This window comes from Tamandua tetradactyla, chromosome 5, assembly GCF_023851605.1.
Source record: "Tamandua tetradactyla isolate mTamTet1 chromosome 5, mTamTet1.pri, whole genome shotgun sequence".
In the NCBI taxonomy this organism is placed as follows: Eukaryota; Metazoa; Chordata; class Mammalia; order Pilosa; family Myrmecophagidae; genus Tamandua; species Tamandua tetradactyla.
The window spans coordinates 27,883,428-27,907,127 of NC_135331.1; the positions used below are offsets into that span (position 1 = coordinate 27,883,428).

General features: G+C 50.9%; 2 protein-coding genes across 6 annotated transcripts in view; one reads left to right on the top strand and one right to left on the bottom strand.

The window, feature by feature from the left end:
* Positions 1-257: 257 nt before the first annotated feature.
* Positions 258-23,647, bottom strand: UFD1 (ubiquitin recognition factor in ER associated degradation 1). The gene is made up of 13 exons (XM_077160346.1): positions 22,925-23,647; positions 22,619-22,797; positions 20,378-20,510; positions 19,963-19,995; positions 18,448-18,569; positions 14,506-14,636; positions 11,441-11,513; positions 9,634-9,702; positions 8,793-8,858; positions 8,494-8,541; positions 7,810-7,898; positions 6,578-6,659; positions 258-378 (listed from the first exon to the last, which is right to left on the bottom strand). The coding sequence occupies exons 1-13, from the start codon at positions 22,965-22,967 to the stop codon at positions 304-306; spliced, it is 1,143 nt and encodes a 380-aa protein (XP_077016461.1). The 5' UTR covers positions 22,968-23,647; the 3' UTR covers positions 258-303.
* The window catches only part of CDC45 (cell division cycle 45), a 39,491-nt gene continuing 38,792 nt past the window's right edge, over positions 23,002-23,700 (top strand). For all 5 annotated transcript variants that reach the window (XR_013175712.1, XM_077160342.1, XM_077160343.1 and 2 more), the window contains exon 1: positions 23,002-23,566. Coding sequence is in view for 4 of the 5 variants with exons in the window: in XM_077160342.1 (XP_077016457.1) it covers positions 23,381-23,566 (186 nt within the window). In the remaining variant the exon portion in view is untranslated. The remainder of the gene's footprint in view (positions 23,567-23,700) is intronic.

The window sequence follows — 23,700 nt, forward strand, 5'->3', positions numbered from 1 at the left end:
CTGGAAAAAGACAGGAGTGTGAAAAAATAGAACACCTCAGTTCAGAACAATGCACCCTCCTCCAGTAGTTTTATCGGGAATGAGGAGCCGCCTAGGGGCTTCAGATACAGCTTTCTCTTTCTCAAAATCCAGCACACAACTAAGAAAACTTGCCGTTACCTTTCCAGGTCAAATTTGCTGATTCTAAACAACTTCAAGTAGCAGAGGTTCTTGATGACAGTCTCATCCCTGTCAGAGCCAGTAACTAAAAACCAAGGTGTTGCAAGCTATTATTTTATTGTCCAATCAGCCAATAGCCCCAACTTAAGGCTTTCTTCCCTTTTTACGCAAGGATTGTCCTTCTCCAGAGAAAGCGATGAATCTGCCTCCAGCTTCATCCTAAGGGTGAAGGTAAAACACTATTTTCAGAAAGTCCGTGGGAGTTTAAAATAAATGTCTTATTCTGTTGACTGTTTTCCTTATCCTTGTTATTCATAACAAAAAATGTATTCGAAATATTAAATACAGGTCATAACGTACTGAATTGAGAAACAAAGTCCTAGCTTCACAGCTAAGAGCCTCCCACAATCCATATTCTCAGGTTGAGTGTGTATTTTTTTACAAACTCATCACATGGTCAATGTAAAAAGCTACAGAATGCAGACACCAAGAAAACAGAAAGCACCCATAACTCACCATCCCAAAAGGAGATTTCCAGTCCATTTACTGTATATGGCTGTATGAACTACTTCCCCACTCTCTCCCCCCTCAGTCTTAAGCCCCTAGTTTCTTATCCAATATACCCTAAAGGCCTCAGAGAATTCCACTCTGTGGGAGCGCCAGTTGTCTACCACTGGCAATTCAAGTTACTTCCAGGTCTTCAGAACATTTTAACTTTTTATACTGAAATACTTTCAAACTTACAGGACCGTTAAAAATAATATAAATCCCATACAGAGAACTCCAGCATACCCCTACCCATCCCCCACCAGATACTCAGATCCACCAATTTTTAACATTTTATCATATCTGCTGTATCACTGTACCTCTCCAGCTCTATCAATCCATTTACTGAAGATTTGAGTGTGGGTTGCATACATCATGCTCCTTAAACACTTAAAACAGACACATACATACATACATACGCTCAGATCAAGGATGTGTACTTAGGGAACCACCTACAGTGCAGCCATCAAATGCAGGAAATTTAACATTGATCTAAAGTTTAGACTATATTCTGATTATTTCATATGTCCCAATAATGAGTCTCTTGTCCTCCCTTGCTAGATCTCATCCACAATCATGTATTGAATTTGCCATCATCCCTATAAGTGTTTTTTTAAATTGTAGGAACATTTACAACATAAACTTTCCCATCCCAGCCCCTCCCAAGCACAACATTTGGGGTTAATCACTCACTGTTATGGTGCCCTCTCCACTTTCCATTACTAGAACTTTCCCAACTCTCCAAACAGAGAGCCCACTCCCTATGTGCTCCCACCCTGGCAACCTGTAGTCCAATTTCTGTTTCTATGAGCTTGCATATGCCCCGATATTTGTCATTACCCTGGGGCTTAAATGTAACATCCTAAACCTGTAACAATCTCCTTTGCTTCGATACCAACTTCACTTCAATAGTACACAGAGACCGTTCTAAACTCCTTTGTCCCTCCACCTTTACATATTTCTGGTCACAAATTACAAGTTTATACGTTATGAGTCAAAACCACTGATTAGTCTGTGTGTGTGTGTGTGTGTGTGTGTGTGTGTGTGTGCGCGCGCGCGCGGGCGCGCGCGCGCGCGTGCGCCAGGCACCGGGAATGGAACCCAGGTCTCCAGCACTGCAGGCGAGAACTCTGCCACTGAGCCACTGTGGCCCCCTCAATTTATCATTACATTTTATGCATTTGCTTTTTAGATTCTGTAGGAAGGAAAAAGTAGTTACAAACCAAAAACAGTACTAGCATTTATGTTTTCCCATGTCATTACCCTCAGTGGATATCTTTTTATTTTTTTTACGTGGCTTTGATCTATTTTCTTTTGTCCTTTCCTTTCAACCTGCAGAAGAACTCTCTTACGATGTCTTGTTGGGCTGGTCTAGTGGTGACAAACTCCTTCAGCTTCTGCTTATCTGGGAATGTCTTACTCTCTCACTCATTTTTGAAAGATGGGTTTGACAGAGAGTTCTTGTTTGGCAATTTTTTGCATTCCCCACAGTAAATATTTCATTCACTGCCTTCTTGCCTCCGTGATTTCTGATCAGAAACTAGCAATTAATCTTATTCAGGCTCACCTGTATGTGAGATGTTGTTTCTTCAGCTTTTAAGAATTCCCTATAATACGACGTGGTGTGTGTATATTTGGATTTATCCTGTTTGGAGTTCACTGAGCATCTTAGATGTGTATATTCATGTCTTTCATTAAATGTGAGATGTTTTCAGCCATTATTTCATTCACTTTGCTTCATTCTTTCCTCTTTCTGTTCCTGTTTCCTTTCAACCAACTTATCTTCAAGTTCTCTGATTCTGTCAGCGCCAATCTACTGCTGAGCCCTTGTTACTGTGATCCTCGGCTCTCTTTCATTCCTTTTGCTCTTTGAGCACATGTAGGACTATTTTTTTTTAAGTCTTTTTCTGGGATGTCCCAGGTCTGATCCTTCTCAGTAATGGTCTGTAATGCTTTAATATTCTCCTTTGCCTGGGCCATCATTTCCTGTTCCTTTGTATGTTTTACAACCTTTTGTTGAAACCTGGACAGTATTAAATATTTATGTTTTACTAAGTTATCACTGGAAAGTAGACTCTGAGATGTCTGTTCCTTATGCATGTATCCAGCTGGTGAATGCCAGGAGCTAAAAAAGGAAAAAAAATGGAAACACCTTTCATAGTCTTTACAGACTGACCTGTGAAGGACTCTGCTTCAGGGCTTATCCACACAGTAAGTTTAGAGAACAGCTTCTGGCCAAAACAGAGGGGTTGCCCAGGTCCTCTTGGTGCATTGGCTTATCTTGGACATACACATGTGGCTCTAGGAATTACCTGACTTCCATGGAATACGATTGTTCCCTCTTCCTAGAAGAGTTTTCTCAGGGTTCCGGGCATTGCAGTGTCCTGAGCCAGTGGTGCCCTGCCCCATGCAGCCACTTACCTGCTCCCCCTAGCCTTCTGGAGGAGAGCTGGTGAGCCGCCTCCTACACGTAGGGCAGCTCCTGGGATGGAGAGTCCTTCAGGCCACCAACAGACAGACCGGGTCAGGTATACACACTCCCAATATGTGTATGCGAGTTACTGTGCTTCCTCCAGAACTGGAACCAGGGGTCTGCAGTGGGGGTGTGGGCTGGCTCCAACCCCACTGAGCCGGAAGGAGATGGAAGGGCCTTTATCTGTTACCACGGTCCTTCGACTGTCTTCTGGAGCTCTGCCTGATACATATAGGTGGTTCTGCCAGGTCTTGCTGGTAGTGTAAAGCTTCTGTGGTGGACAGGCCCTGGAATATGGAACTTGCCACAGGCTATCAACTGAGCCATAGTTAGCTGGCAGCCATTAACTCTAAGCGAGGCAGTCACTACACCAGCCAGCTAACATTAACTTCAAAGCAAGACGGTCACGTTCACGAGCCAGAAGGTCCCTCACACATGTGCAGCATAAGGGTCAATGAGTCAGTAAAAACATGCCTCAGCCTAGCCCAAATATGGTTATAACTCCTAACTTGCCTGATGACTGGTCCACGATGCCTTACCCGAACATTTCCACACCTTGCCATGAATAAAACCTGTAGCTGCTTCTACCTCCTTTGCCCCAACTTGCCATGGCACCCACAAAGCTTTGTGTTCTGCTGCGCAGCTAAATCAAATGATTCAAGCCTGACCTCTGGTGTTGTGTCCTGTTTCAGAAGCCACCTGGCTGAAGGCTGTGCCCCGGCGCCAGGGTACCACAGGAACATCTCGCTCCACTATCTCGATCAGGTTGGTTTTCAGAATTTTAACTGGTGTGGTGAGCAGTCCAATATATACTCCTGAGTAAAAGTGCGCACATATTTTTAATGCCTTTAATATAATCTAACCAACCCCCAGACATTCTACCAAGACCTTCTCCCACCAGCAGAGAGAGGGCTTCTCTGTCCTGAGCCTTCAGAAGAGCCTGTTTCCTGGGACATGGCCCTCTTCTCACACACCGACCTGTTCATCTGGAGGAATGACTCATTCTGCCCTACGTAGGTCCTAAAGCATGGGCCCCTCATGGTACTTGGTGATTCCATCACGGTGATCACGACTGAGCTGTCTTGTTCTCCTTTCCTGCCAGCTGCCCACCCATTCCTCCTGCCTTGAACAGCTGTGTTTTAGCTTCACTCTTCTCCCATCTTGAGTCCGTTGGCTTTAAGACAGTGCGTCTCCCAGGGTCTCTGGGCTGCCCTGTCTGCACTGGCCATGTTCTAGACGCGGTTGGTGGCTCTGGGAACAGCCCGCATTATTTCTGCCTCACTCCTTCACTGCAGCAGGGACGTCATCCTGTAGCTCCCTGAGAAAGGATGCACGAAGAGCATCTTCCTGAGCTCTTTTATATCCAAGGACGTTTTTCTGCTACTCTCAACTTCCCTGGTAGAATGGTTACTACAGGACTTCAGATTGGAAAAAATCTCCCCTTGGAACTGAGGACACGCTGCTCCGCCTTCCTCTTGCTCCATGTCCTGTGAGAGGCTGGTGCCATGCCTGTCCCATGGGAGGGCTCCTCCTTTCGCCGGGAGCTTTGGCATCTTTACTTTGCCTCAGCATGGGACTGTTTTCACCTGTTGTGCTGGGCACTTGGGGACCCTTTCAATTGGCAAACCTGTTGCTTCAGTTTGGGGAGATTACCTCCCTGACAATTTCTGTTCCTTTGGCTTCTCTACTTTTTCTGGAATCCTTGTTATTTGACACTGGAGACTTCCCCAACTGTGGCTCTCACTCTAGGTCAGGCTGGCCAGTAGCCACCTAAGGGGAACCCTGCAGTTGGTATCCTTAGGTCCCTTTTCTTAGGCACAGGGGATGGTCCAGAGAAGTTCCTGCTCCCCTCAAAGCTCAGTGAGCATACCTGGCTGCCCAGCATCTAAGCGGGGGAGATGCCCCAAGGCGTCCACATTCCCTGTGCAAAGGGCTCCTAACTTACCCTTGTCATTTGGTCTTGTGTCTGCTGTGCCTGAGAAGCACCAACTGAAGACCTTCCGTGATCCCCCTGCTGAAAGATGACTCTTCAGCCTCCCCGCGTGTGAGGATGGGGGTGGGGGTGCCGGCATGCTGTTGTCAATCCACCACTTCCAGAGGCACCTGTGGGGCTGTCTAGGTCATTTCTCCTTGGGTTTCCTGGCAGTCAGCTGAGGACACTGCTTGGCCATGGTCTGTATAGTTCAGTGACCACTTGCCCAGCTATGGGGCTCCCAGAAATTCTCCACAGTGGTGTCCTCAACCACTGCTTTTATTAGCTTACTGCCTTTTATCATAGGTTCTGTGGCTCTTCACAGTGCAGTGGAGCTCAATTTGGGTCTTCCAGCCCATCTTCAGCATACACTGTCTGTATTTATTTACAGGTATTGCACTCAGCCATGCCGCCACCCTCACCCTCCCTTCTCTAAGTTGAGGAATGTCAGGCCCCAGTTGGCCAGGAGAGTGCCCAGTGGAGGCTTCTAGCCCAAACCAGGCTCTGGCTCTCAGCAAACGAGGCCAGCAGTTGGCAAAGAAACAGGCAATGCCTTGAGGAAGAAATGGAGGGGAGGCCTGACTGCTGCACCATGGCTGCTCCAGAGTCTGGAAGGTCAGCAGTGGTCCTGCAGCAGGAACTGGCCTGAGGCTGGATTCAATTGGTGGTCGCTGCTCACCAGCACATGGCAAGTCAGCTCTCGGCCTTACTCCCAGTGCCCCCTGTCCACATCTTTAAAATGAGGAGCAAGGAAAGTGATGGTCAGTGTTGCTGGAGTCTGAGAAACACACGCCAGACTCTGGTGGCTGAGCCCAAGCTGTGCTGGCTGGCTGCAGTGGCAGCCTGCAGAGAGCAGGACCATGGGAGGGCATGCTGGGTCTTATGGATGAATTTCTGTGACTCTTGGTCTCTTCCTCACCACCTGTCCCTGCTCTCCATGTGAGGCCTGCCCTTCCCCAGGCTGAGGGAGATCGCTCTGCAGAGGCCATTTCCAGAGGTGACATTAGCAAAGTAGGTGGTCTGGTGGTCAGGGACCCTGCCTCGAGCCCTGGGCACCCTTGGTGGGCGGGCAACTCACCTCTGTGCACCTGTATGAGTGCATGCATGCAGTGAGGAGCCAGACCAAGGACAGGGGCGCCTGAACCTCCTGAGGCTCTGTGGGTGGTAACTGACCATGGCCAAGGCCAGGTACTGTCATGCTGTGGCCACTTGCAGTGGACAGGCCCGAGCTAGGCACCAATTGTCTGCCTGATGTCTCTTCTTGCCCTCTACCTCACAGAAAACCTCCTCTAATGCCCTGTACCTCAGTCTCCCACTGATCACAGGAGGATCCCAGGGCGGAGGAGCCTCAAAACACCCTGAAGGAACAGTGAGGGCCTTGTCCTCGTTAGCAGGTAGAACTTCCCACACCAGTGACATAAACTCACCTCCTCCACTTTCTTGACCAGTGGACGTGAATTTCTGATGAAAGTGATCTTACCGAGTTTAAACTCATAATTGGGAATCCCTCTACAGAGAAAAGGAGAAATGTCAGTTCCGGGAATCAGGACTGAGCTTCACTATGGCAGAGCAGTAGGTGTGTCCTCTTGGTCACACTCGGCCTCGGGGCCCCTGCGCCCTCCCAGGGGGGAGCCTCAGTGCAGGACGTGAATAGCCTGTGGACCGTGGGCCACCTGGGGGTTGTGAGGGCCCCCTGCCCTGCCCGCATCCTCCCAGAGCTCCCGGCAGTCTGCACCCCACTCCTCAAGAGAACAGGTGAGCCCCTCCCAGCATTCTCCGTACCCCTATTGCCAGAGGAGGAGACTGCCAGGATGGTTTCTGGGCCCATCGACACAGACACACCAGTGAGTTAGTGGTCCTCATTTAAGGGACACTGAGATGACACAACCTCATCGATTACTTGACATCACAAAACAAGAAAAAGGCAGATACCTGAACAGGGGCCAGCAGGGGTAAACTAGGAGAGGGGTATAGCCAGGTGGTATCTCAGGAGACCCCTGGGACTGGGCAGAGGTTGGCACAGGGATTCAGGGAGGCAAGCCTGAGGGGTCCAGGTGACGGCAGGAGGCTCCGGGGTTGGGGGGTGGAGAAGGCCCGATGCACTTTCCCAGGGAAGCACCACCCATGAGGAGTGGAAGGGCAGACCCCAGACCACAAAGGTGGGGATGGGGGGATAGGTCACCCAGCAGCCTGGTTCTGGATGGAATCGTGTCCCCACAGAACACGTTCAGGTCCCAAGCCCCGGGCCTGTGAGGGAGCCCATATGCAAATCTGGTCTTCAAAGATCCTTTCAGCTGATGGGAGAATGAGGGTGGGCCTTAATCCATGGGAATGGGGACTTCTGAGCAGAGGGAATATAGACAAGGAACTTGGAAGGTACATGACAGAGACCAAGAATGAGTTCTGGGTCACCACCAAGGCACCTCCAGAATCTCATAAGTTTCAGAGAGAGTAGGGCCCTGCCTTCAGCCTAATGTGGATTTGGGGGCTCCCAGGCTGGGCAAGTGGGGGCCTCTGGCTGAAGTTCCAGTATGTGGGGCCTGCAGTAGCAACCCTGCAAATCCTGTCTCCAGGGTGCAAGTGAGGCTGCCGACCCCAGGGTTTGGTACACATCCTTGCTGGATGATGACAGGCACTGGCAGGAGCAGAGCAGACCCACCTCTTTATGTCTCCAGGCTTGACTGGGGAGGGACTGGGCTCCACACCCTTCTTCTTCCCATCCAATCTGTTCCCAGAGCCAGAGAAGGCCTAGACCGATGGAGGGAGAGGTCTGTGCTTGAGCCCACAGCTGGCTGGGTCCTGGGACACGTGGCCCGAGGATACACCATGCCCCAAGCTGCCCACCCTCCAGCAGCCATCCTGGCTCAGCACCCCGTGTATGGGTAAAGCCTCACCAGTGGCTGCCTGGCAGCTCTACCTCTCCACCTACCCGGTCCTGCACCCTCTGTCCCCTCCCAGCACCCAGGGCCTTGCCCACTGGCCTCCACTTGTTTCCCAGCAAGACTGAAGGACCATGCTTGCAGTGTACTTTGAAGTGGTGTAGGCAGAGTAATAACAGGACATGATTTGAGAGAGAGAGAGAGAAAGCAAACATGACAACATTTGATGACTTTAAGTTACTCAAAGGAAATAGGAAAAGTAGGGGCTGCCATGAGGATTGCAAGAGAATGGCTGTGGAAGGGCCTAAAGCCTCCGAAAGTACCGGGTACATGTGTGCAGGGTCCCGGGGCAGGATGTCAACAGATGCCCCACAGTGGATACAGACAGGGGCTCAAAGCAGGTGCCCTACACCCCAGGTGAGCCGCCGGAGCCAAGAAAGTAAATCGGGTGGCCTGTTACTTACGCGGAAGCCCAGCTCGCCAGTGTAGCCACTGTGGTCAGCTTCACCCTCCTGACAGGGAGGGAAAAAAACAGAGTTGAGCTTCTCGGCAGAGGAGGCACCAGTATCTCTCGTTTCTATAGTGGTCCCCGCACCCTGCCAGCTAAGACACACTATTCATGGTCCCTGGGTGCAGGGCCAGAAAAGAACTGGGGCACACAACTGTTTCAGCACCAGCAGAGGCAAAACCGGGTGCCAGAGCTCTCCCACCAGAGAGGCAAGCTTGTAACGGGTCAAGAAGAGATGATGGAGAAGTGACTTACCGTTGCCTCCTCATGCTGGGCTTGTCTCTCGGGTTCTTTGTAGCCTAATGGGGCATCAAAATCCACCTGTGTTTTCAAGATGGAAGTAAGCTCTTGAGACACAGCCACTACTTGGGCTTTCTTTGCTTGTTGTTTCTTTTTACTTGAGATCGTTGGACACTCGGACACAGCCGTAAGAAATAATACAGGGATCCCTTGGACACTTTGCTCAGCTTCCCCCAAAGGGAATATTTCACAAAATTATGTTACACTATCAACACCGAGTTTGACAATGACATGGTCCACGCATCTTACTCACACACACCCACTGTCACGTTACTCATCTGTACTGTGTAGATAAAGGCCTATATAATTCTGTCACCGGTGCAGGGCAGTGCATGCACCACCAGGCGAATACCATGGGGTCCCCCATTTTGTCCTCTGATGACCACACCCCCCCCCCCCCCGCCCTAACCCCTGGCAACCCCATCTCCCACATGTGAAATGTTCTCATTTCAAGAAGGCTACGTAAGCGGAAGCAGATGGCACGTAGCCTTTTTCGGCCTGGTCTTGGCTGCTCGCCATTGTTCTCAGGAGGCCCGCCCAGGATACTGCAGGTTGGCCCCTACTCAGGAGGCTGAGTGGGCTGCCTCAGCTCAGAAAAATTCTGCTCACTCTTGGCAGGTGAGCCCTGGCTGGGGACTTTAGCCACCCTGTCCCCCAGCCACCACCCACCCCCCAGCTGCCACCCCCACAGGCTTTTCCCCAAGGAGTCTCAACAGCCCTCAGCGCTGCCCTGTTGGGGCCACCAGTGCTGTCCTCCAGGCTGGGGCTCCCTATTGACTGGACAAAGGCCACTCACGTTCATGTCACACTCGATGATGGACACGGCCTTGTCAGGTTTGGTCTCCATTACCCGCAGCTCATAGATCTGGGGGAGAAGAGAAACTGGTGGAACAGTCCCGTGGTGGCCACACCACCAGCACCCACCCCACCCCTCCCCAGCAGCAACAGTGCTGCAGAGGGTGGGCTGCCTCTATGCTCACCACTTGGCAGACGTTTTCCAGGAAGGGTTCAAGTTGGATGTCAACATTTGACCCATAAGGTTCTTTAGTCACCCACCCCGCTGGGCATGCATCACATTTCCTGTGACCATGGGTTGATCGCCAATTCTAAAAACTTCCAGTTTTACCTCTTCAAAAGATCATCCCTCCTCCCTTCTTCCTGGCTAGAATCATCACGGAACCCTTGTCGGACTCTCTCCTTAACTCCAAGATCTCAACCTCTCCAGCGTGCATCTCCTTGCTCCTCTGGGCTAAATTCTGCTATTCTTCCATATTTTTCTTCCATCTCATTAATTCTTTTTCTGCTGTGCCTAGTTGCTAACTCTGACTGCTTTTCAAATCTTCCTGGTTATTACTGACAGCCTTTTGCTGTGTGCCCAATCTCAATCTGTTATTTCTTTGACCGTTTCACATGTGATTATTTTATCTGTTTGGTTGTTCCTGTTTTGAGTGCCTGGTGGTTTTATTGAGAGTCCCTGTTTGCTTGTTCAATCTGTAGCAATCCCAAGGACTTCACAAAACCGGTGCCTCTCCCAGACAGAACTTGGGTTTATTTCTCTTGGAAGGCAACCCCTGCCTCAGGGCCCCGCCCCTCTGAGGGAGGGCTCCAGCAGCTCCACGTGGACATTTCCCACTAAGCACAGATACGGCCATCTGCCCCAGGCAATGCTGCTGAGGGATTCGTTTCCAGTGTTTCTTGCAATGCCAACCATGAATTAATAATCTAAGTTTTACCCCGATTTGATTGCACTTTATCAGAAGGGTCCTTTAGAGTATCTAGTCTTCTATATTTCCCAAAGCGCAAGTCCAAACTGGCTTTTCTCTTTTTATTTCTTCTAGATATAATCTATTCAGTCCACCCTCCCTCACAATACAGAAATAACAAAACCATCCAGGCCCAGGTGCTAAGGGGCATAGGATCTGAGATATAAATGAGAGGAGCTCAGACCTGGAAGACCTGTATAAGGAAAAGTCATGAGTAAGCAAGCCTCTACAGGGAAAATCAAAGATGACAGGAGGAAGAGGCCAAGGGCTCTCTCCATGAGAAGTGAGCACTGGAGGCCCTGCTCCCAGGCAGAACCAGGCCCCTTTCCAGGCCACCCCACTGTGCCTGGAGAGCCCTGCAGAACAGCTCTGCGAGGGCACACCTGCTTCAAAGGACAAGAGCCTGAGTTGGCTGGTTCCCAGGCTGGCCCCCACAACCTAGCTTGGATGGAGCTTGGTTCATATTTCAGGTTCCAATGAAAATATTTTTAATCCAGGCAGAATCAGCAGGCAGCTCATGACAGTACATGAAGCTACCATAAGTAAGAATAACTTCAAACCACACAGTTGTAAATGTAACTGATCCCCAAACAAGAGTTGATGAATGAGTTGGTACAACGCATGACAATTTAAAAGCAAACAGTAGGCAGCAACTAGCTGATAAAACCCAGGCCAAGGGCGGGCCACGGTGGCTCAGCAGGTAAGAGTGCTTGCCTGCCATGCCCGAGGACCCGGGTTCGATTTCCGGTGCCTGCCCATGTAAAAACAAACAAATAAACAAAAAAACCCAGGCTGACCCTGCTTAAAAAGAACCCCCTTCAGCTGCCAGAATGCACGCACCTTCTCATTATAGTTGATGGCTATGACGTCTCCAGTAGTTAGACAGGCAAAGTTCCTCAAGGCATTCTCCAACCTGCAGACACACACAGTCAAGGCAACAACGTAGGAGGGAGGACTTGGACCGGAAACACGTTCCCCAAGGGCGGGATGGGGGTTTGGTGAGCCGCTTTAGGTGGGCAGAGGTACACCTGCTGGTATGAAAACCAAGCAGCATCTGTATGTCAGAAGCACTCAGCAGCAAAAACGAACGGGCTCCTAAGGTGCACGTGTTAACGTGGGGCCACTCTCCATTCTGCTGCAGGAAGACACAGCCACACAAGGGGGCGTACCATAGAACCCTATTCCCATGAAACCCTAAGAGACAAATCTAATCTCTGATGGAAAGCAGCTCAGAGGTTTCTGGGGCCAGAGTGGGGTTGGGGACCGACTGGGAAGGGGTAAACGGAACCTGCAGGAGATGGAAGGGTGCTGGGTACATGGTCTGTACAATAGTCAAACCCACCAACTGAGAGCATTTTACTGTATGCAAAGTTTACCTCAATAAAGCGGATTTTAAGAAATCTTATGGGAGCAGAGAAGGAAAAAAACGCTGGATGAATCATACATTGATCCCCTCAAAAGTTCTTGTCCCCTCAAAAGTTGTGTCTTATATTTTGACTAGTGCATTTCCTAGTATAACTTATGTAGATAGTCTGACTGAACACCATAAGTACTTGGAATCTCAGGTAGGACATGAGATTTTGTTGGTTTGTCCAGAGTGATGCCCCAATGAATCCCAGAGTGATTTGATCAGTGAGTGGAAAAGCATTTGAAAGTCCCCTTCAGGGAATGGTAAGAATGGGGGGAAATTCAACCCCCCCAAGTTGAATTCTTGATATTCTCACAAGCAGTATGGAAAACCAAAGCTATAGGCTGAGCCCCCAGTCTTGGGGTTTGTTCATATGAAACTTAACCCCAAAAAGGATAGGCTAAACCTACTTAAAATTAGGCCTAAGAGTCACCCTCAAGAGAACCTCTTTTGCTGCTCAGATGTGGTCTCTCTTTCCAGCCAACACAACACGCAAACTCACCACCCTTCCCCTGTCTACATGGGACATGACTCCCAGCGGTGTGGACCTTCCTGGCAACATGGGACAGAAATCCTAGTGTGAGCTGAGACTCAGCATCAAGGGATTGAGAAAAACCCTAGAATGAGCTGAGACTCAGCATCAAGGCATTGAGAAAACCTTCTCAACCAAAAGGGGGAAGAGTGAAATGAGACAAAATGTCAATGGCTGAGAGATTCCAAACAGAGTTGAGAGGTTATCCTGGAGGTTATTCTTATGCATTAAGTAGATATCATCTTGTTAATCAAGATGTACTGAAGAGGCTGGAGGGAAGTGCCTGAAAATGTAGAGCTGTGTTCCAGTAGCCATGTTTCTTGAAGATGATTGAATAATGACATAGCTTTCACAATGTGACTGCATGATTGTGAAAACCTTGTGTCTGATGCTCCTTTCATCTACCGTGTCAACAAACGAGTAGAACATATGGAATAAAAATAAATAATAGGGGGAACAAATGCTAAAATAAATTTAGTTTGAAAAAAAAAAAGGTTGTGTCTTTTAGTCTCCTGGGAGACTAAATTTAGGGGTATGTCTTAAAAAAAAAGTCAAAAGGAAACAGTGATCTGTAAGCCCTTTTTTTTATAAGAGCAAATAGTAATTCTTTAAACCTGGATAACCCACATGCCCAGACAAGGAAATGTCTAGGCCAACTATTGAGACTAACGTGAAATATTTTAACCACATCATCCTTGTTGATTTACAGGATGGTTTTAAGTAAAAAGGTCAGACTTCGAACATGGTCCAGCGTCCTCCTCTATGACGAAGCACAGCCCGATGAGAGGTACAGAGTCTCCCAGGTGGAACGGCTCACCCCTTCTCAGGGTAGATGTCTCCTGGGACCCCAAGAGCTGAGCGAGTGCCCTCTGAGTGGTGTGGCTGCCTCTGCCCATGGCCCTCTAAGGCTGGGCCCTGACCCCTCCTTCTCAGGTGGCCAAGAGCCGGCTCATGAGTACCTTGTCCCTACCTCCTCTGCTCTACACTGGACTGCCTTGATCTGGAGCCAGTGAGGCCAGGGGTGGGTGTGCCCGGGACCAGCAGCCTGCCCTCAGCCAGGACTGCCCACTACAGGCTCACAGGTGTTGAGCTGCATCTATCCAAACTGTCTTTGAAGACAATCCAGTAAGTGTGGATATCCATGCAGGGGAACCCCAGAGAAAATGAGAAGGCGTTGGGGCACAGGGGAGGCCTGGTTGCTGCCAGCCAAACAAGCAGCTCAGGTCGGAGCTTCTACCTACCTGTTGGTTGAATTATTTTTATTTGACCACGCATTTTAGAAATAATAGAATAGAGTGTTGCCACCCTATACCGTAATCTCCACAAACCAAACTGGGGCCTCAGAGCTAGCGGACCTCAATCTTAGTCCACACACAGCACCTCCCGCACAGCACAAACCTCCTTCTAGTGTAAATGCACACATCTGGCTTAAGAGCAGAGGAGAACATCCCAAGGAAAGTCTCTAGGATTCCAAACCTAAAAAGGCTTTCTAGAACCTTTGCTTTCTTCTTGATGAGACAGCCCTGTACTAAATCAGTGCTACCCCACTAGTTGGGGCGGACTCAACCCTACTCCTGGATCAACACTGAGGTTGACCAGCAGTTACAGCTGACTGGGGGCCCCCAAGGTTCCACAGAGGGGCTGACAGGGTGCGAGACGGACAGGTCTCTTCTTCCATTGGAAAACACGCACTACTGGGTTTCAGGCCAGACGTCATGTTCTGCCTGAAAGAAAGGCTCCACTTTCCTGTGGGAAGCCACTAGATAAGGCCCCCAGAGTCCCCAGTGTGTGTTAGTCTGGGGCCCTGGTCCAGCCCCACAGTGGGCATGCTGGCTGATGCCCCCACCCTCATAACGCACCTTCAATCACACACAAATGCGCAGTCATCAGAGGGCCCATGCTCAGCAAAGCACCCACTGCCTAATGACCTCTGCCCAGAAGGGGCCTTCCCATTCCAAAGGATACACTGCCTTCGGGTTGGTGATGTCCAGGAAGTCAGGGCTCTGAGGCTGAAATTTGGAGTACGTAGCCACCTGGAGGTTGACACTCTCCACCTGGACGAGTCCGCCTTCCTCCAGCAGTAGGTTCTGCATCATCTGGAAAGGAAGAAGCACATGGGAGACCCTGGGAAATTAAGTGGCCACCCTGACCGCCAGCTCCCAATGTGGTGGCCAGGACGTATATTCCATTGGCCTTTTTTTCTGAGTCCCTGGACAAGTGAGACAAGGACGTGGGGATAAATGATTTCAGATACGATGTCAGGGAAGAAAAAAGAATGAATGAGCAAGGCAATGAAGGGGTGCTGTGAAGTCCACTGTGGCAGACAGTGTAAGGGTGCCCTGCTGGGCTGCTGACAAAGGAGCAGACACATCTCGAACACCTGCTGTGAAGGTGGGGGGCACAAGTCTCCCAGGTCATCTGCTGGGAGGCAAGGGCTACAGGCCTGTGGGCAGGTGGGGGATTCAGGCCTCCCGGCTTCCCTGGGAGGGTGGAGGTGCAGCCCCATGGGCCACCTGCTAAGCAGGAGGAGGGTACAGCAATCAGCTAGGCTGCAGGGCCCTCACTCCCATGCTTTATCTTCCATGGTGCGGAGCTTGCATGGCAGGCCAGGCCCTGGGTGGTTATGAAGTGGTATGCTGCCTAGGTTAGAGGGCCGTGCTGAGGGAGAAAGCCACAGCACCCAGCACATCTGCCCCTGAGGGGCACAGACATATAGCAGGGGCTAGGGACTGGAGACAAGGCATAGGAACGGGCTGCTACGGGGGGTGGGGCAAGAAGCAGAAAAGCAGCCCCCAGGCCTCTAGTAAACCACTTTGCAAGAGAGAGAACCATGGAGGAATGAGATGAAGACAGATAAGTAAAGGCCTGGGAGATCCTGGAGTTCAGGGAACTAGGAACATAGGAGTAAGGCCAAGGGTCAAAGGTCAGAGGCAGGGAGGGAAGGCCAAAGCTCAGAGGCCAGAGGGGAAGCCTGAAACAAGAAACCTTGCAAGCCCCAGAATGGCGGTGTAAGTGAGCCCCTGGCTTCACCAGTCACCAAGTCGTAGCCGAGGCTGTTTTGTCGGTGTCCACCCACTCCCTTGCCCCACGTTGCACTGCATGGCTCTGAATGACTCCAGGAGAAGCTGGAGAAACGCTGCAGCCTCAGAGGTGGGGCCTGTGGAGGCAACTCTAAGAGTCAGCTGGGCATGGACTGAGGGACACCATGCAGTAGGAAGAGGGGGCACAGAATTCTGGGGAGGTCAAGTAGGACAAGACGAAGAGACTGTATTTGGAAGGTAGGCCAGGGCCCAGGAAGACAGGTGGAGCTGCAGCAGAGTCCAGGTAGTCTCCCAAGATTTGGGAAGGCCCCATCCTTGTCAGGTGTGGGTCAGGGGCTGGGAACTACAGAAACAGAGGGGAGGCCGTTCTGCCAGGTACCACAGGTAGACGAGGCAGGGTGGAGAGGTATAGGATTTGGGGACTGTGCCGGTTTGAAGCTATTGTGTACCCCAGAAAAGCCATGTTTTAATCCTGATCCAATCTTGTAAAGGCATTTGTTTCTTTTAATCCTCATTACCATAGGGCAGAAATTTATGATTAAATTATCTCCATAGAGAAGTGGTGATAATTTTTAAAATTTAAAAGGATTAGAGTCCTTTTAAAGAGGAAATATTTTGGAGAAACCTCGGATGCAGATGCTTGGAGAACAGCTGCTTCAGAGCTGACATAGACACGGGTGTCTGAAGACGCTTGGAGTGCCAACAGAGAGAGCAGATGCCTAGACACGGGCAGAGCCCAGCAGACATCACCACGTGCCTTTCCATGAGATGCTAAACAAGCCAGAACCCAGAACTGTGTCCTGGAGGAACTAAGTAAAGGCCCACAGACACTTAGAAAGGAAACCACAGCAACTAGAAGCTGAAAGCAACAGAACCTAGGAGCAAAGGACCAGCAGATGCCAGCTAGGTGCCTTCCCAGCTGACAGAGGTGTTCAGGACCCATTGGTCCTCCTTGAATTAAGGCATCTTTCCTGGGATGCCTTAATTGGATGTTTTATAGGCTTAGAACTGTGAACTTGCAACTTACTAAACTGCCTTTTTAAAAGCTGTTCCTTTTCTGGCATATTACATTCTGAAACTCAACAAAGACAGTGACTGACTGGGAGATTCTGGTGACCCCACAGAGTGACGTGTTAGTAGAAGCTACTGTAAGGGCCAGAAGTCAAGACTGCCATGGGACAAGCTCAGGGTCCCCGACGCAAACTTTCTTGAGGAATTTGTTGATGAAGGAGATGCCCCAGCCCCAGCCCTAATGCCTGGGCCTGGCTGGGGTCATAGCTCTGGCAGAAGGCTGGCCAGGGGAGAAGGGCAGCTCCCTAGGCTGAAGGAAGGACCTGTCACAGGAAGGCACACGGAGGCACTTGAGAGAGTGGACACCAAGGTCACCTGCTGATGGCCAAATCCGCCAGGTCTTGGGAGAGATGGGGGCTGCTGGGAGAGCCCGGGGCAAGAGATGCTAATTTAAGAAGGGAGGGACCTAGCCAGGGTCCCAACCACCATGGTTCACTCAGGGTCTGGCCTGCAGCAGTCACCACAAGGCCAGCACTGTGGGGACACTGCCACTCTCATGGTACCCTGCTGTAGCAGCTCAGGCCATGGCAGCAGGGAGGCCCAAGGCTCTGGAAAAAAGGTTAGTACCCATTCAAGGCTGACTTGCTGTGCAGAAGCTGGGGGGGGTCCCTGGCGAGATGGGGTCCACCTTTGAGCCAGCAGTAGGCACGCATGCACACACACACTCCCAGGAGTTAAAGACCTATGGACCCAACCCCACACAGCAGCTGGGAGGCCCAGGATAGGGAAGTGGAAAGCCAGCCCGCTGTCCCTCTCCCCAGGCTGGCTCTACCCTCTACAACATCCAAACACTTTCCCAGGAGACCGGTAATTTCTCAGTGCAAGGGATTCAGTTAGTTCTCTGGTTCAAGTGGTTTGGGTGCTTGGAAAAACGGCCATTCAAATTCCAAGCCTGTGGATGAAAAGGATTCCTCTGAGGTACTAGGTGGCCCTCAAGTGTCCCCACCTTCTCTTGCTCCTATTGTTGGCCCCAGGAGGCCTCACTATGGGTCGGAGTGGACTGCAGAAGCAGCACTCCCAGAATGGCTCCTGTGTTCAGGAGCCCTGCCAGCTAAGTAGGAAACAGCCTCAGCTCACCAAGGGACTCCAACAGGATGCCAAGGTACCATGTGGCAAGTGCCCTAGGGACACAGTGAAGGGAGGAACACCAGGAGGGAGGCAACCCCAGTCTGGGCTCGGGTGTGACTTAAAGCTCCCACAGGACCAAGCCCAGGTTACAGAGCAGGCACAGGACACCTGGGGAAGACCCTAGCCCAGAAGGGGCTGGGAGCAGGACGCTGTGTCCGGAGCAGAGCTCTCGTGGGGCAAGGTGGCCAGGCCCAGCCATTGTGAAGGGCCCTGGGATCCAAGCTGAAGAGCCAGGGTGAATGTGGGCTGAGGACGGCCATCCCCCAGGCAGTAGGGCAAGGAAACCCGCTGTGGGAGGGGTGGGACAATGCTCAGAACCATCAACACACATTTACTCTAAAACTTAAGTTCATGATCACTCCGACAAGGACCTGCGGGAGAAGCAGCTGTGCTTTTGTGGGCCACAGGGTTTGGCCGGCAAGGGAGTGTCCCTGCAGTTCCAGCCCATGGCCAATGCAGGGTCTCTCAGCAGCCAGATGCCACACTCTCTGACCAACTCCTCCAAGTGGCTGCCGATCAGATCATGGCACTTCTGCTGCCTTCTTCCTAGGTGAAAGGAAGGCACATGGAGGGGAAGAATAGGGTTCCTGCCTGAGAGGCCACTGTGCCCTGGACAGACCTGTTCCTCTTTGGGCCATGCAGGGCCCCAACTGGCAGTGGCACTCACCCAGTGTGGGAGGTAGCAGATGCCCTCGTCGGCCACGAACTCCAGCACCCCACAGTGGGTCATGCGGTCTGAATTCTTGTTGGTCAGTTTGAAAAGCATGGGGTAGGTGATGTTAAGTCGGCCTGAAAAGGAGAGGGGGTGTAGAGGACACAGGTCTGAGAAAGGAGGGACACCCCGCCGCCACCACCTCCCCAGGAAGTGGCCTCCCAGGGCTCCTGCAGGGCACCCACACAGCTTGGACTGGTGGAGCAGGCACTGGAATCCCACGTGGTCTTCAGCCCCTTGGGGTCTTCCACCCACAAGACTCCATGTTCCTTGAGGCGGGTATGAATTCCTCCTGCCTGCTAGAGCACAGTGCTTGGCCCCAGAGAGAAACTTGGAATGTGTGGGGCATAATATAGCACTAGCTGAGGTATGCAATGATCTCAATTTTAAAGTGGCATTTCTTTTTTAAGTGACATATTTTTAAATGTATTCATAAGTAACTTAAGTGCCAACCAGGTGCTGGACAGAATCCCCGCCTCCAAAGGTTTCTAGTCTATAAGGGTGAAAAAGAGAACAAATAAGTCCACCATAACGCTGCCAGTGTCGTGGGAGTGGTCAGGGCCAGCAGGAAGGGCCATGGACTTGGGCTGGGCGAGTTCTCCAGGACTGTCGCCCAGCAGGGCAGCCAGTGGATGGGACACTCACAGTGAGGCATGGCTGGAGCATGGAGATGGGCTCAAGAAGGTCAGGATGGGGGGAAGCCGTGCCAGGACCACAGAGGATAAGCAGAATACCCAGCCCCTTGGTCAGGAACATGGGCTCTTAGCTAGTCCCAACCAGTGACTCCTATGTTCCAGTGACCTGTGGGGTCAGGGATGCATGGCGGACCAGGGACCAGCAATTGGCTATGGGGCAGAAACCTGGCTCAGGAGAGGCAGTGAGGCCTGGAAGGGAGGGGGCCAGCATTGAGAAGCAGGAAAGCCCAGGAGATTGGGGTGCTGGGGAAGAGGCAGGAGACGGCAGTGGCTGTGGATGCTATGAACCAGGCCGTCGTCGACTCTTCCCAGACACGGCACTTTCATGACCCCTTTTTACCTATGAGGAGGCTAGGTAGCATGCCCAAGATGGCACAGCTTAGGAGGGCCAACGCCAGGCTGCTGGCTCAAGTCTGGCAGTGTCACCAAGAAGCCATACCGTCTTTGGCTTATAGCATTCAGTGAACCAGTCAACACATTTCCATTCAGAAACGGGGTTAAGGCAGACTGTATTTGACCCCCCCACTAAGAATCCTAAATAAAGCAAACCCAGTGAAGACAGCTGGGGCAGGAAGTTCTGGCAGTTCTTCCAAGAGGAAGCCCCTCAGAAGTAGCACCTCACTGCAGAGGCAGCAGTGGGAAGAGGTGTCCCCTCCTCCTTGCCAAGGGTGGCTTCCAATGTGGTAGCTGAGTGGCAGTGGGCCCTGAGGCCAGTCCCGTGCCCAGAGCACCTCACAGCTGACCTGAATTATCAAGTTGCTTAGAAAATACTTACTGAGTTGATCGAGGGCTGAAGGTGGCATGATTACTGTAGAAAGAATATTTTAAAAAGTATTTAAAAGAAAAAAAAAAGGCAGAAACAAAAGCCAAAATGCAACTTTTGTTAACCCCCCCCAAAAAAAGTTATAAGCAATATTTTAATTTTAGGACAACCAGAATTTCATAACGATCTTTCATAAAGAATCTTATTTAATGTAATTTATTTTAAGGAACTGAATAGGTACCAGCTGTAAATCTCATCAGAATTAACCAACCCCCTACCCCCTCAGCAAGTCTGGGACAAGCAACATTGTCACTGGAACACTAGCTTCCAGTTACTGGACAAAATAATGCTGTGGAAGGGGATGGCTACAAGCATTGCGGGCTTAGGGGCAGGAAAGGTTACGAGTCAAATAAAAACAAGCACATACTCTTCCCTCCTTTCTCCACATCTGACCTGTCATTAGGCCCTGCGAGCATGGACACGGAGAAGCAGCGGTACTGTGTGGAGAAGCGGTTCTGGAAGACCCGCGGGATCGGGTGGTCAAACATATTGAAGGAGAACTAGAAGGAGAAAAGAGGTGCTGGTGTTAGAGCTAAGGAATATTTCTTTATGTCAAAAGCCAAAACACATGAGGGTAACTGATGGTGCAAAACATCGTCAAAGAGCAAAATGTACTAAAATCTTCATGTCCTGCCCAGGTACAGAGGCAATCTCAATCTCTGGGTTTCAATTGGTTCCACCGTCCCCAGCCTAATCCCTCAGATCTTGTCTCCATCATTTTTAGAAAGTGTGATTTACCAAAATACAAAGTTGGCCGTGGCTCAGTCCTTTCCTTCACCTCCCTCAGGGGCTCCCCACCGTCCCTGGGGCCAAGGCCAGATCTTTCACAACTCAGAGACTTGCTCACTGACACACGATCTCCCAAGCCTGCCCAGAACATTGTTCCTTTCGTTAATTTAATAAATGTTTATTAATCTAAAAACACATACTTATCGAGTGCCTACACTCTTCCAGGTTCTGCTCTGAGCACTTGGAAAACATCAATGAACAAAACAGATACAACCTCTGCCCTGTTGGAGCTGACCTTCGAAACAAGGGCTCCAAGCAAAAGTAAACCCAACCATGTCAGGCGGTGGTAAATGCTGTGAAGACAAGAGGCTGGGTAAGGGGATGCTGTTTTAAACAGGTGCTGAGGAAAGGTCTCTCTGTAAAGAACTGAATGAGTAGGAGCTGGGCAAAAAGCAAAGAAAGGCATTCCAGGCAGCAGGAACCGCAGGCACCCAGGGTTTGTATTCCTCCACCTGGCTCTCCATTACCATCTTTTCCCTTCCTAGGAAACCTCTGCTTTGCCAGCATTAGGTCTGGGGCTCCCCCAAAGCATTTCACAGTGCAGAGTAGGTGTAAATATTATGCTCTCCCCAAGAACTTCCTCACATTTAATCAGTAAGGCCAAGACACAGCACCATTAAAAGGCAAGACCCCACCTCTTAATGAGTGTGGACTAAGATGAGGTTTAGAAAACATGTTGCTCCTCCGTGATGGGTTTTCTCAAAGTACTGCAACTGCTGATAATGTTTCAAAGAGAATAAAACCTTGCAATAAAATATTTCCTGACTTGGCTCCACGTACACATTAAATACAGGAGAAAGCCACCTACTGATATTATTTTACTAGCAATTCCAAAATTGGTAAGCTGGATCAGCTATCTTCCTAAAATGCAAAATTAGCACACTCCTACATAAAGAATGGCAGATGGTTCTTCAATTCCTGGAACTCTAGTACAGTAGCTTTTAAACTGTAGTCTCTCTCTTTTAAGCAGTTGATGCTGTTCAACAATATCTCACCCAGAAGCCTGACAAATAATACAGGGTATCTCAGGATCTAGAGAGGGAGAGGAGTGGAAGCCTTTCCTGAACAGCTCACACTACACCATCCACTGAGCTGGTTCTTCTCTTTGCAAAAAAAGAGGAAACGCACCCAAAATATGCAACACCCTTCATCTGCCTTCAACTCCCCCATGCACCTGACCTTCTGCCCCTCCCTGCTGCTCCCGACCCCCACCTCTTACTATACTTTATAATTCCGATTCCTAGCACTGGGCCTGGCACATAACTGGTATTTGCTGTCTGTTAAGTGGATGAACCTGGGAGCAGAAATATGATTCAACTCTGACACACTTAGGATAAAATCACACCCATGTCGTTTACTGGAATGGGCTGATGATACTGAGGCAATGCTGCTGCACGATGGTAATGAGCCTGAACAGAAAAAGGGACATTCGAGGACGTAAACATAACGAGGTCGTGAACACAATCTGGGCATGAACCAGGAGGCACTGAGCTCGAGGAACTGGGGATGTCCCTGCCCAAGGGGGAGCCCCCCATGATTCTGCTCCCCACCTCCAAAAACGTTTAGATTAATTCCGTGCTTATGAAACCTGCTTCTTGTCTTACACTAACGAGACCACGGGTGGACACAAACGTAGAAGGCTACTTTTCACCCCTAAAGATCTCAGAGTCCAGCTGAAGGAAAGGCGGACCAAGCCCGGACAAGCGGAGATGCAGAGAGGCCACCTGCGGCCCAGGGCCTAACCTGGTACGCGTGACTCGGCATCTCAGCCGGCTGCCCCACCCGGCCCCCGCACTCGGCCAAGCCTGACCGCGCTCACCATGACTGACACCTCTGCCTTGCAGGCGCCACTTCCCCTAGAGAACGTTACGGTGAGAGCCGCCGAGCGTTCAGCCTCTCCACCACAGCCGCCGCCGCCACTCGGACACCCCGGGACGCTCACCGGAAGGCAGTTCTGACCTGTGCATGCTGAGGGGGGAGGACTGGGCCGAGGGCCGTCTGAAAAAGACAGAAACCAGGACAAAGACCCTATAACCTAGAACTTCCCTCGTCGAAAGAACAGGTAATACCGTTCCCTAGCTAGGCTCGCACTCTACAGCTAATTCTTTCGAATTATTTTAATTACATTTTGGCGGTACTCCCCTCCACACGAACCTGGTAGAGTCCATTGTAGTTCCCGACTACACTACCCAGAATGCACGCTAAATTTCCGGCCTCTGGTTCAGACATAGAGAAATTGGGCGGAAGTTAGCTACATATCCGCCTTCGAACTTCACCGAGAACCTATTGAAAACGAAACGAGTTGCTCCTTATTCGAAGCAAAACTAAGTTTAATTTATGGCGGGCAGGTTTCTTTGTTTTGGACTTCCCCGTGGGAAGAAGTAGGCTTCTTTTCCCACAGTAAAGATGTCCACCGAGCATCAGGCTTCTGGGTAAATGGAAGTCAGAGGTTGAAGGTGGCAACCATGTTTACGTCCTGCAGGGTTAGACGCTCCTTTCCGGGGGGCCGTCCGGAATTTTCCAGCCGTGGTTGGCGGAGCGCTAGTTCCCGCCCCTACCATGGCCCAATCAGGAAGGAGGCATGGCTGGGAACCGAGCAGCTATTGGTTGGCGGCATGGGCCAATCGAAAGAGCCCTGTTTTTTGGCGGGAGTCTTGACCGCCGCTGGAGCCAGCAGCGTCCCGGTGCGAGCGCAGGGCGTCCGGCCGCCGTGGCCATGTTCGTGTCCGATTTCCGCAAGGAGTTTTACGAGCTGGTCCAGAATCAGGTGAGTCCCGCTCCGGGTCCCCCAGCCGGGGCCCTGTCGGGGGCGAGGGGCGAGGTGGGAGAGGCCGTGTGCGGCCGGGAGGGCGGGAGGGACGTGGGCTCGAGTCGCTGCGCCCAGCCCGCCCGCTCTTCCCT